Here is a 15,868-nt window from a genome sequence, read left to right as displayed (position 1 = left end):
ACAACCCAGGTTCAAGCACCCAGAGAAAACTTCAGTGCTGTGGCATCTTTCCCTTTCTCCCTGTTTCTCTTTCCACCCCAAAATTAGCTAGAGCAGTGAGGCCCCAGCATCAAGTCTCAATGCTAAAGATCAGTGAAATTCCTTTTATACAAACTTGTAGATATGAATTCACTGGTAAAGTGACTTAAAATGAGCTTTAGCATGTGTCTAATAAAGAAAAAGTTACCAAAAAATAATAACAGTGCAAGGACTGGAGTAAGGATCTGGGTTCAAGCCCCCAGCTCCACACCTGCTGGGGAGTCGCTTCACAAGCGGTGAAGCAGGTCTGCAGGTGTCTAGCTTTCTCTCCCCCTCTCTGTCTTCCCCATCCTCTCTCCATTTCTCTCTGTCCTATCCAACAACGACGACATCAATAGCAACAATAATAACTACAACAATAAAACAAGGGCAACAAAAGAGAATATTTTTTAAAAATTTAAATTAGTAATAATAAAATTATGGCTAGGTGAATGTTAGAAAATTCAAAATAATTTTTTTTATTTCCTCCTTTTAAATTTTTTTAAATTATCTTTATTTATTGGATAAAGACAGCCAGAAATTGAGAGGAAGAGGGAGGCAGAGAGGGAGAGAAAACAGAAAGGACACCTGTAGCCCTGTTCATCACTTAAAAAAAGCTTTCCCCTTGCAGGTGGGGACTGGGGGTGGGAGGTGGGGGCTCAAACCCAGGTCCTTGTGCATTCTAACATGTGTGCTCAAGCAGGTGCACCACCACAGCCCTGAATTTTTTTTCTAAACATCAAAGTAGGTAAGCTTTCAGTAAGGTTATTCTTGAGTGTTCACCTCACCTCTCTGTATGCCTGTAGTAAGAGCATTCTGGAATCCACACTTGGAAATATAGCACTAAGATATTATAGAGATTACTGACAATGTTGTTTCAATAGCCTTTTAATATTAATTAATTAATTAATTTATGAGAGAAGTGAGTGGGTGAGATAGAACCAGAGCATCACTCTGGCACATGCAATGCCAGGGATTGAACTCTAGACCCCATGCTTAAGAGCCCAATGCCTTATTCACCTCCCAGGCAAATACCTTAACCATCAAGCTATTGGAAAAGTCAGGATGTACCTTTTGCATAGAAGTACATTATGACTTTTAGGACAACTCAATGTCTTTTACTTATACTATCTCTTAAAGCTTGAAGATGGAGGGAAACTTGGAACAGCTGGCCTTGTAGGCCATTCTGTAATAAAATCAACTAGTATATTATACATTCTGCAGTGTAATATACCAAATATATTGCTCTAAGTAATTACAAACTCTATGGGGGAACATCTAAGCATATTATTCTACAATCACAATTTAGTTAATTTTTTGGACAGTTTTAAGAATTTTTTTTACTAACGAGGCCAATGTCTTCAGAGAGCCCTAAGACTACTAGGGGAGATGTAAGTCCATTTCTCTTGTCTACGATCAGTAAGGAAATCAAGTTACTCAGGAAGAACCAGGGCAGAGATTGAATATAAACAAAAATGTAACAAACCCAATATCCCAGGGCTTTGATGACATCAAGTTTACACATTGGACAAGTGCGGTGATCCAAAAGCCATGGGTCAATGCATATTCTATGAAAAATATGCCTAAAAAAATTAAGTATGTGTTAATGATTTAAAATATATGTATCTTACAAAGGAAGTAACACATTCTATCAACTCACCCTCTTATTACAAGTTAACTGATGTCAAATTAATATACTAGTCTATTCACTTACTCTATGTAATTATTTTATTTCCTACATTAAAAAGTATCTGGTGCTAAGAGAAAAATTTCACCTTACTCAACAAAAAATAGCATAGCTTATCTTTATATAATTTACTCCTAAATTACTTGCAGACCTTTTGGAAATAAAAGTGGTATAGTTAAACCAACAGTAAACTAATGGTGATATTAGTAATAGTTAATATTAGGCCAGTAGCCTTATAAGACTAAGTGTAAAATAACTCAAATGTGAATACGACAAAATATTAACACATCATCTTTGTATTGTAGGTTTAAAAACATTATTTTTACTTTTTTTGTTCATATTCTATATTTCTTATAGCAAACAACTATCACTTTCAGTATTAAAAAAATGTGCCTGTGTACATTCTTTACTGGTCTGATTGGTTACATTTCTTTTATCTAGTGAATTGTTGAATTGTAATTTCTATGCATGATGAAGGAGTTAGCTGCATGAGGTTTGGAGCCAAACAGATTGGGCTCAAGTACAGCTGTATGACTGAATGATGTGACTTTTAATCTAGCTCCTTAATCTCTCCTACATATAGCACAGGGCACTTTATGTGCTCACAACTGTTAGGGGCACAATAAATAGTCATAATTGTTCACTACTATTGTTGAACACTTTTCCCGGTTTTTTTTTTCCTTCTTCAAGCATATCTGCAGTCGCAGTTTAAAAAAAAAATGTCTTAAGAGTATAAGAACTACACAATACAGATAGTGTTTTTGATCTTTCACAGATAGTGTTTTTGATCTTTCTATTCTCAAGCCAATACTGACTAAAACAAAGGATTTTTTTTTCCTTCTTTTTTTACCACAGCACTACTCAGCTCTGGTTTATGGTGGTGAGAGGGACTGAACCTAGGACTTTGGAGCTTGAGGCTTTGGAGAGTCTCTTTGCATAACCATTATGCGATCTACCCCCACCCAAGGAATGTTTTTTCAAAAACACAAAAGAAACATGTTTATTGGAAAAGTGTTGTTAAGAAAAGCACAGGAAACAATGGGGGGGGGGGGCAAAAACCCCAGTAAGTGGACCAGGAAATGTATACCTGGAACATATAACCTTTCTGCTGGTAAGGCAAGTACTAAACTCCTCAGACCTCAGTATCTATCTACTGCTACCAACAGAAATTTTATAGACTTGGACTGTTCATTTGTGTAGCATCCTTAACAGTGTTTAAGACAGAAAGGCTTGTTCTCTCCCCACTTAAAGTGAGAACTCTTTTCTATTGTTAATAATTCTCTAAAGTTACCATAAACCTACACTGAACCCAACTCATTAAGTATCCACCACGCCAGTCCCATAGAAATGTTCACAGTAAATTGTTAGCTATCAGGAAATGTTCCTTGTTCTGATAGTCATTCATTTCCTCCACAAAATTACTTAGAATCAATCTACTCAGGGCTGGGTAGTGACACACATTACTATGCAAGGATCCAGGTTTGAGCCCCTACTCCCCACCTATAAGCAGAGGGGAGGATGGGGACACACTTCCCAAGAGGTGAATCAGGTCTGCGTGTCTCTATCTGCCGTTCCCCTCTTAATCTCTCTGTCCTATCAAATGAAATAGAAAGGAAAAAGAGAAAGAAAATTAATCTACTATAAAGTAACTGTATATACATACACTAAAGTTCTTTAAAGGAAACAATTATACATTGTGATTTGCTTCTGATAGGTATGAAGTATAAGTAAATTTGACCACACTTAAAATGCTATAGAGGCCCAGAAGTATATAAATGTTGGATTCTCAAGCATTAAGGTCCTGAAATCAATCCCTGGCATTGAATGTGTGAGAGGGATGCTCTGGTTCTCTTCCTCAATAATAAATATGTTTTCTAATGCTGTCATTTTCATATGCCTCAACAATGTTAACTTTTGTAAAGCCTTTTGCTGATAGTAATTCTCTGAAACAGTAACCCATTATTTTTAAAAATATTTTTACATATTATTGGGTAGAGACAGAAACTGAGAGGGGAAGAGAAGAGAGAGAAACCTGCAGGCCTGCTTTACCACTCATGAAGTGTGTTCCCCCTGCAGGTGAGGACCAGGGACTTGAAGCTGGGTCCTTGGACACCATAACATGTGTGCTTAACCAGGTTATTATCCCCAAGTAACCCATTATTAAGAAGGAAATCATGGGACTAGGAGATAGCTCAGTTTATTCCCCAGTGTTGCATTAAAAAAAAGTTCTCTAATTCTAAATTAAGGGAGGAATGTTCACTTTACACAGTCCCCTAAAGAGCCCAAACCCAGGGTGTAATAAGCCACTGTTTTCGCTGGACTCATTTTCTGTTAGTCACTACTGACTCTTTCCCTTTACCAGTCATGCTTCATTCATCTCTTCGTCCTGAAACATTGTGTGTTTGTGTTTTCCAGTTCTAAATAAAAAATAGAATCCCGTGGTCCGGGAGGTGGTGCAGTGGATAAAGTGTTGGTCTCTCAAGCATGAGGTCCTGACTTCAATACCCAGCAGCACATGTACCAGAGTGATGTCTGGTGTTGTTTTTTTTTTTCTCTCTCCCCCATCTCTCTCATTAATAAATAAATAAATAAATAAATAAATAAAATATTAAGAAAAAAACCCAGAAACCCAAGGATTCTAATGAAACTTAGCTTGTAAAATAAAAAGTCAAACTACAACCAAGATATGAGTCTTAATGTCTCCTAAGCAAAGTAAGTTGTTTTTTTTTCTTTTTTGCCTCCAGGGTTATTGCTGGGGCTCAGTGCCTGCACTACTACAAATCTACTGCTCCTGCAGGCCATTTCCCCCATTTTGTTGCCCTTTGTTGTTGTTGTTGGATAGGACAGAGAGAAACTGAGAGAAGAGGGGAAGACAGAGAGGGAGAGAGAAAAATAGACACCAGCAGACCTGCTTCATAAGCAGTGAAGCGCCACCCTGCAGGTGGGAAGCTGGGGGCACAAACTCAGGCGCTTTGCGCCATGTGTGCTTAAACCACCACCACCACCACCACCCCCCCCCCGCTACTGCCCAGTCCCCCCTAAGCAAAGTAATTTAAAAATGACACAATATAGACATCCTGAAGCCAGAGGCATTTTTTTCTAAAAGATGAGATGATCCCAGTAGCATGACATGACAGTAACTCCTGTTAGAAACTTGCCAAATATTTTCTAACATCTTAAGATGTATAAAGAACATACTTGCATGGCAGAATTCTGATAACATCCTTGACTTTAAAATTTTCAATACACACAGCACAATTTTCAGCGTCAACATCAATTCCCTATAAAAGAAGAAAGGGTTTATGACATCCTTAATATATAAAAGTCACTATGGTGTAAAACAATGACCATTTGTATTCCATTAATACACTGGTAAACATTATGTAAACACAATTACTACTGAGCAGTTACATTTATTCTCACTAAAAGTTATTTAAAGGGGCTAGGCAGTAGTGCAGTAGGTTAAGCACACATGGCACAAAACTCAAGGACTGGCCTAAGGGTCTTGGTTTGAGCCCCCAGCTCTCCTGTCTGCAGGTGTCTACCTTTCTGTCTTCCCCATCTCTCTTGATTTCTCTGTCCTACCCAACAACAATAAACAAAAGGGAAAAATAGCCTCCAGGAGCAGTGGATTCACACTGACCCTTGATAACCCTGGTGGCAAAAAAATATATTTAAAGAATTTCTCAGGTGGTGGAGACAGCATAATGGTTATGCAAACAGGCTGTTATGCCTGAGGCTCCAAAGTCTCAAGTTCAATGGCCCACACCACCATAAGCCACAGCTGAGCAGTACTCTAATGTAAAAAAAAAAAAAAAAAAAGATTTTCTTTGATGATGACAATTCTTTTAAGTATTTTTAACTATAGAAATACAAATGAAGGCTGGGGAGTCAGCATAATGGTTATGCAAATGGTTTCCATGACTGAAACTCTGAGGTCCAAGGTTCAAAGCCCAGCACCACCATAAGCAGAGCTGATCAGTGCTCTTATCTTTCTCTCTGTATCTTTTTCATTAAAAATAAGTAAATAATGTCAAAAAAGTAAATGCCTGCTTTACTCCAACAAAACCATTTTTCAAATAAAAAATTTACTTGTTTTATGGAATAATTAAAGCCAAGAGTGATTTCATTAAAATTTTCTAAAAAAACAAGTTGCAAATGGCTGAAAATACTCCACTAGAGATGAAAGAATTAAAATAAGTTATGATTTTCATCTATCAAATTAATAAAGGTAAAAAGAAACAAAACAGAAGCAATATTGGACAAATTCTAAGAATCTAGAATTTAGAATTTAGGGGGGTAGGCAGTGGTAACATGGAGAACGGACACATTACCATGTGCAAGGATCCAGGTTCAAGCCCATAGCCCCCATATGCAGAGGGGAAGCTTCACGAGTGGTGAAGCAGGTCTGCAGGTGTCTTTCTGTCTCTCACCCGCCCCTCTCAATTTTTCTGTCCTGCCAAATAAAAAAGAAGGGGGAAAAAAAAGATTCTACGGTGGTCCAGGAGGTGGTGCAGTGGCTAAGGCACTAGACTCTCAAGCATGAGGTCCTGAGTTCAATCCCTGGCAGCACATGTACCAGAGTGATGTCTGGTTCTTTCTCTCCTCTATCTTTCTCATAAATAAATAAATAAAATCTTAAAAAAAAAAAAGATTCTATGGATCTCAGAATTTGGAGGGAGGGATTGGGGATGGTAACAGCCCTATCCCCCCACTTCAGTAGGCAGCCCTGGCAATCCTCTGGCTTCATCCACCAATCAATGCAGTGGCTCTAGTGGCATTGACCCAAGACAGGCCTATTTCCCAGGATCCTAGGGTAAGTGGCCCAAAATTACTGAGTGATACCTCCAGGTGGCTGCAACTTTAGCATGTGAATTTTCTTCTTCCTTTAACCAGAACACTGCTCAGCTCTGGCTTATGGTGGTGCAGGAGATTGAACATGGGACCTTGGAGCCTCAGGTATGAATCTATTCACATAACCACTATGCTATCTACCCCCACCCGCATGTTAATTTTATGCCAACAGTTATATTACCTTTATATAATGAGCTAAAATGTAGTTAGCTATGTGTATCATTTATTAACAATAAATTTCACATTATTTTACATGTAGATATTGTTATCAAATATTATATTTCAGATCAGCCATGCAACATTTAAAATTGTATGTGATAACTAAAATGAATATAGTTTATTTACATGTCATGCAAGAATGATGAAACAACACTTGAAAAATCTATAGGGTAGGGACCAGGCAGTGGTATATCCAGTTGAATGTACAAAATACCTGCAAAAGAACCTGCTTTTCCCCACTGAGACACTGTAGGGAATTGTGAGGATGTGGTTGAGCATGGCGGGACCTCCCACTGAAAGATGGGTGCCTGAGGGGCTCGATCATCCTATCGGTCTCTCTCTACTAAGAGGTTGAGCAAGGAAGGACAAAACCTCCAGGATCTGCCCCCCTATTAGCCTCCCTGTCTCACAAGGACCCTGCATAACCCACTCCCTTGTTATCTATATATCATTGTTCTGCTCTATCAAACAGTAACTGAAGGTCCCCTCCCTACTTCACCACCCCTTCCGTTCCTTTGATCATATCTGATCCATCTTCTCTCTGCCCTCAGGACCCCCCTCTGGCTGCTGGTTACTGATAACCCTGCTTCATTGTTCCTTTGATTCTGACCCTCCCCCGCCCCCTGGCCTCTCTGACCATATATGGTATAAACAATTTACTTCCTCCTGCGACCCCTTAAAAATCCTGCTTTGCTGTTCAATAAACGGACTGTTCGCCAACACAGTCCTCAGTCATCTCTTGTCACTAGCCACAAACACTGAGAGAGTCCTGTAGTACTCGCCACTGCTGCCTCAAGGTATATCTTTCTTGACACCCATTTCTGGAGCATGACAGAGCAGGCACGTCAGAAGGTCTGTATCCGATAGAGCCCCCCCCTCCCCCCCCCCCCCACACACACGAGCCCGGCAAGACACCTCTGGGGCTCTCTCATATGTAATTTAAGAAACGAATTCCTAGTGTTGGGGAGTTATCACAGTGGCTATGCAACAGACTCTCATGACTGAGGTTCCAGATTTAATCCCTAGCACTATCATAAGACAGAGCTGAGCAATACTCTGGTCAGAGAATTAAAAGCAAGAGAGAAGGGTCAGTGAAATAGTTCACTTGGATATAGTTTGCTGCTTTGCCACATACATGACCCAGCTTTCATTCCAGGCCCCACTGCACTGAAGGAAGCTTTGGGACTGTAGTCTCTTTCACTCTCTCTGGCTCTTTCTCCCTAGGAGAGAAAGGAAGAAAGGAAGAAAGGAAGAAAGAGAGAGAGGGAGAGAGGGAGAGAGGGAGTCGGGCAGTAGCACAGTGGGTTAAACGCACCTGGCGCAAAGCGCAAGGACTGGCGTAAGGATCCTGGTTCGAGCTCCCCGGCTCCCCACCTGCAGGGGAGTTGCTTCACAGGCAGTGAAGCAGGTCTGCAGGTGCCTGTCTTTCTCTCCCCCTCTCTGTCTTCCCCTCCTCTCTCCATTTCTCTCTGTCCTATCCAACAATGATGACATCAACAGCAATAATAACTACAACAACAATAAGGGCAACAAAAAGGAAATAAATATTAAAAAAAAAAAACTTCTTTAAAAAAAAAAGAAAGAGAGAGAGAGAAGACAGAAAGAAAGAAACAAAGAGAAAGAAAGAGAAAGGAAGGGAGGGAGGGAAGGAAGAAGGAAGGAAAGGAGAAAGGGAGAAAGAGGAAGAGTGAATGAGAATGAGTCCCTTTCCTTCTTTATAAATCCCAGTATTTTCTCCCTATAACTAAGAGTATAAGACAGAATGGACAAGCAGTTTCAGATTTAAGAAGTGTCAAGAGTCTATAACAAACTTTAAGCAACTTAAGACTCTTTTAACAGTCACCTATATCTAACCAACAGGTAGAACTTTCCTGAATGATAGACATGCATGTGCAGTATAATATGGCAGGGGACTGGCAGGACAGCTCTCTTGGACAGAGCACTGCTTTGCCATGTGTGTGACCCAGGTTCAAGCCAAGACCCTACCACATCGAAGGAAACTTCAGTGCTGTGATCTCTTTCACTCTGTCTCTATACTAAAAAAAATAGAAGTATAATAGGAACCAGCCTATATGGCTATATGCACTTGAAATGCAGCTAAAATGACTAAGAAAGTTAGTTTTTAAATTAAGTTATTTACATTCAAACAGTGGTTAGTGGCTGCCTGGTATGTTGAGTCGCTCTTCACACATGCAGCAGAATACTTCTGTTTTCCCTTCTTTAAAATGAACACATATAGAAAAGTTAGTCAAACTGGCAGATACTCTGATGTGAGTTCAGCATGCTGGAAAGCATTACGAGACATGTAAACATACACATACTTTAGTCTACACCAAAATAGTAATAATAATAAATTAGGACTTACCTTTTCTCCAAGCTTTACAGTATGAAGTGAAAGCTGGCCAATAATTTTCTTGGTTTCTTTTCTATGGCTCTTAGAAAGGAAAAATATCATTACTGAAGTTTGTCACGGGATTATAATGAAAACAAATAGCCACATTCAATTAAGAGCTATTTTTCCCAGAAAACACAGTTTTAATTCCATGTTTGAGAAAAAAAACAATTCTTATGCCTAAATATTGGCAAGAAAAACATGAAGTTGAGGAGGGGGGTAGCATATACCTATTCATCATCAATATCCCTAAAAGAAAAAGCTTTCCCAATCATCAGTAGATGACCCAGAAATATTTACCTCTGGCCTATAAAAGCCAAAAAGGTTGACTTTTCAGGATACTCGAGAAGTTAGGCATAAAATTCAAAAGGCCCATCTTTGGACAATTCTCATCCTGGCTGTACTGGAGAGACAGTGTCTTTGCACATAAATGACTATACAAGTTGATTTACCATGGAGATAAGGAAGCAATCCCACTCTGCTCCCACCTTGGGGGTGCAGGATTTCTTTACCTTTTTACTTTTGAGGTGCCAGGGCTTTGTGTATGTGCAGTATCACTGCTGATGGGACCAACTTTTTCATTCTTATTTTAAATAGAGACAGTGCTTTGGTGCTGTGACTTGGGCCTAGAGCCTTACACATAAAAAGCTTGTGCGCTCCACAAGGTGAGACAGCTACAGATCTCCATGTTGTTTTTTATTTTAATATGTGTTTTTTATTTAATTTAACTGGTTTATTTATTTTTATACCAAAGCACTTCTCAGCTCTGGTTTATGGTACAAGGGATTAAACCCAGACACCTCAGAGTCTCAGGCATGACAATCTCTTCGCACAATCATGCTTTCTTCCCACCCCCTTCATAATTCTTGCTTAAAACACAGAACCAGGACCAGTGAAGTGAATAGAGTACATGGCTTCCACATATGTGGACCTGAACATGATCCTCTACACCTTATGAGCAACAAAGACAGAGATAAATGGACCTGCATGGATGACAGAGCAGATTGTTGGTGTCCTACCCTCTCAGAAGGAAGGAAGGAAGGAAGGAAGGAAGGAAGGAAGGAAGGAAGGAAGGGAGGGAGGGAGGGAGATAAGGAAGGAAGCAAGGGAGGGAGGGAGGGAGATAAGGAAGGAAGCAAGGGAGGGAGGGAGGGAGGGAGATAAGGAAGGAAGCAAGGGAGGGAGGGAGGGAGGGAGATAAGGAAGGAAGCAAGGGAGGGAGGGAGATAAGGAAGGAAGCAAGGAAGATAGGGAGGGAGGAAAGAAGGGAAGAAGGGAGGAAGGGAGAGAGGGAGGGAGGGAGGGAAGAGGGGGAAAAAAACCACAATAATAATGAGCTCGGGAGCAGCTCAATTCCTATGCAAAGCTCTGGGTTCTATATGTAGTATAATCATCATCATTATCAAAAAACTCAGTTTCCTCTAACTCATGCCTTTATCATTGCATTGCTTTTGGGAAAGGACACGAGGGTATCTACCGGAGCAAACTACAAAGAGTGACCGCGATCTGAAGGTATCTAACTGCCCACAAAACATTTAATATATTCTAGTGCTCTATCTAAAAACATCAGTCTGAAGTAGTGAAGACTCCTCAGTGATAAAAACAACAATATAACTAACTTATGAAGAAAACATGTGGGTATGTCTTAGTCTATTTACTAGGCCTGTTACTTAAGCCTGAGCTTAAGCAACAAAGTGTCATCCACACTCGGCAGTTTTTTCCCATGTTTTGTAATTCTTTGATCTCTGAGCACTTGAATTTGTCTCTGTATGTTAGGATTAGTCCCTTTTCCTTTTCTTCTCTTCTTTCTTTCTCTCCCCCCCCCCCTTTCCTCTGGGATTATTGTTGGGGCTCAGTGCCAGCACTACGAATCCATTGCTCCTGAAGGTCATTTTTTCCCCTTTGTGTTGCCCTTGTTGTTTATCACTGTTATTATTGTTGCTGTTATTGCTGTTGGATAAGACAGAAAGAAATGGAGAGAGGAGGGGAAGACGGGGGGGGGGGGGGGGGGGGAGAGAAAGATACCTGCAGACCTGCTCCACCTATTGTGAAGTGACCCTCTGTAGGTAAGGAAGCTGGGGGGCTTGAACAAGGATCCTTACGCCAGTCCTTGAGCTTTGCACTATGTGCACTTAACGTGCTGCACTACCGCCCGGTCCCCCATGCTTAGTTTCTTGAACTGAGTTCCTACTTTTATCATTTGTACTGTCTGGCATCACTGTCATGTTGTATATCTGAATTTCCACATTCAGTGTAGTTTCTGTTATTGTGCCAGTAGATGGTGCTGTGCTACAGTGTTTGATTTTCATTTATATATCTTGGTGGGAGAGGGCTGGTTTAGTGTTTGTGATGTTAGCACAGGGTCTCTTGCTGTATTTCCAATTTGGGGCTCGGGCTGTATCAACAGCATGGGAGAATTGTTTTCTTCTTTTAACTTGCCTCAGGCATGAGAGTCTCTTTGCATAACCATTATGCTGTCTATCTCCACCCAGAATTCCTTTCTTCTGAGCGCTCAAAGAATAAGCAAGGTTTCCCCCCAAGGCTCCCCCCCCCCAGGTGCCAGGGCCTGAGTAGCCAGTACAGGTTTAGTTTCTGGCCAAGTTTTTCCCTTAAATGCTGGTGATCCTTGTAAGCAGCTCATATCCGATGCCCCTCTCTCCAGTTCACAGGTTCAGGCCCCTCCATCCCTTCCTCTGCTCATGTGCTCTGCTGTTTAACTACCAAAATGGCACCAGCTGCCACTGTGCACAGTCTGAAGTCCCGAGTCTTTCCCTCATTTTTTTCCCCCATCTACTAAGCACATGTCTATGTTTACTTGTGCCTAATTTAGTTACTTTAAAAAAAAAAAATACAGCTGAGTCATGGAATTCACTTTCCTGCTGCATAACTCCTAAACTTCTACCAGATTTCATTAAGTACAACTCCTCTTTTTTTTTGCCTCCAGGGTTATCACTGGGGTTTGGTGCCTACACTACAAATCCACTGCTCCTATGGCCTTCCCCACCCCCCACCCCCCTTTGATTTTCTGAATAGGACAGAGAGAATCTGAGAGGGGAGGGGAAGATAGAGAGAGAGACAGGAAGACAGACACCTGCAGACCTGCTGCACCATATGTAAAGCGACCTCCGTCCCTAAAAGTGGGGAGCTAGGGGTTCAAATTGGGATCCTTGTGCTGAGTCCTTGCACCTCACACTATGCACACTTAAGCCGGTACACCAATGTCCAGCCCCTTTTTTACAACTTCTTAAGTCCTGTGAATCTCTGCCTCAACCCTTTTACCATCCACTGACCACATATGTCTGCACTCAACTGTGGCTTAATGAGTTTCTGAAGAATCTCAGATGTATTTTGTTGAGTTTGTTTGTTTTACCAGAGCACTGCTTAGCTCTGACTTATGGTGGTGTGGGGGAATGAACTTGGGACTTTGGAGTTTCTTTGCATAATCATCACACTGTTTACATACACACAAGTGAGCCCTCTTTTGTAGAGTTTTCAGTGTGGGGTTATGTGTAAGCTTGATAGAGATTAGGGAAAACTCCCCCCATCCTTGGATGGAGGTCTGAAAAGACACCCCCTTGTTAGTCTCTCTCAACCGAGATGAGCAAAGGGGAAAAACAGACTCTCAGACTTATTTCTTCCCTTTCAGTCTCTCAAGCCCACAGAAACCTCACTGCCTCTCCCCATTAACTGCAGGCCACATGGCTGCCTGCCTTAAGGTTCATTTAAAGTTCACAGTCACCCAGAGTTCACACAATCATCTCCCTTTTGATCACTAGAGAAAGCATACTCCATCAAACACCTCCTTGACTTCAGTCAGTGAAACTCCAAACATTATTTCCTTATAGCCTTCTGATATCTATCAAGCTTGTTTATCTTCTCTCTATCTCACCCTGCTGGTTTAAGCCCTATGTTTCTCTCAAATACCTTTAGATAATTAAGTTGCTTGCATCATGGAGAATAATTGTCTAGACCTTTATGTATCTCATCAATTCCTGTCATACCAGCCCCCTACCATAGGGGCAAGCTGACCTTTAAGAAACCTGTAATTTCTGACATGTTTGAAATATGTTCTTTGTCTGAATTCCTATTTAAACCCAAGTCTGTCTGCCATTAAATGAGAGTGCTTCAATTCTCCCCAGTGTCTCTTGCCTGAATCGCTTTGTCTCTTGAGCGAGCGAGGGAGAACCAGTCAGTTTGCCTTCCTTGCTGGACTTCACCTCACGGGAGTGCCATGATTCTCCATGGCCATGCCTCCAGAAGTTCTCCCCTGTTCCCCCCACTCCCTTAGTTATTTAGATTGTAGCCTGGGTTTCACCACTCTGGGTTTTTTGTGTTTTTTTTCCCCCAGGTTGAAAAAGACAGGAAGAGAAATACCAGAATATGAAGCTTCCTTCAGTGCCACAGTGTTCCCACATGGAACACAGTGGGGTGACGGATGACACTTAAACCTAACTCACGCATGGCAATGCAAACACCCTTCCAGCTTAGCTATCTTGCAAACTATCTTTAAAAGAGTAAAGATAAAAAGAGATATCCATAATTACCTGACTTCCAAACTGTGAGCCAGTATACAGAAAACGCTGAATATAGTAAAATATTAGCCAGGCTAATGAGATAATCATCATGGTGATGAAGGCGATGGCCACAAATACCACAGACTGACCACTGATGAGTTCTTTCATGTGGCGGGTGCCAACATCTATTGTCATTTTGACTGCAGTTCCTTTTTGTACCAGTTCCAAAATTTCTCTTCCTTTTGGGTAGCTAATCATAATGACCACTATATCCCCTGTTCCTGTAGGAAAGAATAAATAAAACAGGAAAATATGAGTAAAAGTCTAAGTACTAAGGCTTGTCCATGCATAAACATCTAAGGACTTTAATACAATGGATCATACTGGATATTCCCCCCCCCCCCCTTTTCTTAACAGAGCATTACTCTTATAGTGGTGCTAGGGACGGACCTTGGGACCTAGGAGCCTCAGTCTCAGTAAAAAACATCACTAAGAACTATTGCACACACAGAGTCCCACTGAAGGGACCAGGCAGTGGCGCACCTGGCTAAGCACAGACATTACAGTGCACAAGGACCTAGGCTCAAGCCCCCGGTCCCTACCTCAGGAGGAAAGCTTCACAAGTGGTGAAGCAGGACTGCAAGTGTCTCTCTGTCTCTCTCCCTCTATGTCCCCTTCCCTTCTCAATTTCTCTGTCTCTATTAATAAGAAATAAATATATTTAAAAAAAGAGTCCCACTGAATTTCAGAAGTGAATTCTAGCACCAGACCCACAAATAATACTGATATTTAAATTGTTCTGTAAACTTATCCTACTATAGTAATAGCAATGGTAATAAAAACCAAAATAATCATGTAGAATTGCTTTACATATGATATTAATACACAGTGCCTAAACCATGCCTATTAAACTCAGAGAGGGAATCTGGGAATTTCTAACATGGTCACTATTATTTAATATTGCCCTAGGTAGGACTGGTAAAGAAGCTCACTTGGACAGTGAGTTGCTTCATCATTTGAGCAACCCAGCTTCAAGCCCAGCCCCCATCTGATTGAAGAAAGATAGATGTTAATGTCTGTTACAATGGTTCTCTGTCTTGTATCTTTAAATAAATAAATAATGTTGCTCTAAAGACAGGAGGAGCCAGGTGGTGTCACACCTAGCTAAGCACACACATTAGTGTATAAGGACGCAGGTTCAAATCCCTGGACTCTGTGCAGGGGGAAGGCTTCATGAATGCTGAAGCAGGGCTGCAGGTGTCTCTCTGTCTCTACCCCTCTCTATCACCCTCTCTCCTCTCAATTTCTCTGTTTCCATCCAATAATAAATAAATATATTTTTTAAAAACCCCCAAAATAAAACAGTAGATTAAAAAAAGACAGGAGTAACCATAAGATTTTTAAAAAACACAGGGGAATAGAACAGGGCAAAATAGTTTATAGAAACGTGTCTACACATTAATACAACAATCATAAAATAGTTATAAAAAACACTGCTTAAATTCAATTAAAGGAAAAATAATTAGCAATGATCAGGAAACGTTCTTATGTAGTAAAAGCTAAACCACACCGGGTCTCTGCACTTTGCACTATGTGCGCCCAACCCGCTACGCTACTGCCAGACCCCCTAAAGGCTATATTTTAAGGCATATGAATTATATTTCACTAAAGTTGCTGTTATCTTGTACATTTTCTTTTCTTTTTAAAAAAAATTTCATTTATTTATGAGAAAGATAGGAGGAGAGAGAGAAAGAACCAGACATCACTCTGGTACATGTGCTACCAGGAATTGAACTCTGGACCTGATACTTAGAAGTCCAATGCCCCATATACTGCACCACCTCCCGGACCACTCTTGTAGATTTTCTTAGGAAATTAATTTTTGTTAAACTCCATGTATTTTTGAATTTAACTATGTAGATCATTTTCACTTTTATATGATTGACCAGGTTTTTTTTCTGTAAGTCAGATAGGTTTTTTTTTTTCCATAACTGGGACAGTTTTTCTCCAGTGTTGTATATGGTTAAGTTTCCATGGTTTTCTGACTACTTTGTGTTTTGTCTTTTATATATTTCAATCCTTGGTTTAATTGGAATTTATTTAGGTATATATTGTGAAGAAGGAATACAACTTTTGTTTTCCTCA

At 40.6% G+C, this 15,868-nt stretch overlaps 1 protein-coding gene across 2 annotated transcripts in view; it reads right to left on the bottom strand.

The window, feature by feature from the left end:
• RNF149 (ring finger protein 149) overlaps positions 1-15,868 on the bottom strand; it is a 41,228-nt gene that overhangs the window by 10,893 nt on the left and 14,467 nt on the right. For both annotated transcript variants that reach the window (XM_060187434.1, XM_060187433.1), the window contains exons 2-5: positions 13,754-14,004; positions 9,183-9,251; positions 4,943-5,025; positions 1,544-1,640 (exon numbers count right to left, since the gene is read on the bottom strand). In XM_060187434.1, coding sequence (XP_060043417.1) covers positions 1,544-1,640; positions 4,943-5,025; positions 9,183-9,251; positions 13,754-14,004 — 500 coding nt within the window. The remainder of the gene's footprint in view (positions 1-1,543; positions 1,641-4,942; positions 5,026-9,182; positions 9,252-13,753; positions 14,005-15,868) is intronic.

The sequence above is a fragment of the Erinaceus europaeus genome, chromosome 3, assembly GCF_950295315.1.
Source record: "Erinaceus europaeus chromosome 3, mEriEur2.1, whole genome shotgun sequence".
Taxonomy (NCBI): domain Eukaryota; kingdom Metazoa; phylum Chordata; class Mammalia; order Eulipotyphla; family Erinaceidae; genus Erinaceus; species Erinaceus europaeus.
Note: the sequence above shows the minus strand (reverse complement) of the source record. Positions and strands in the feature narration are given on the sequence as shown.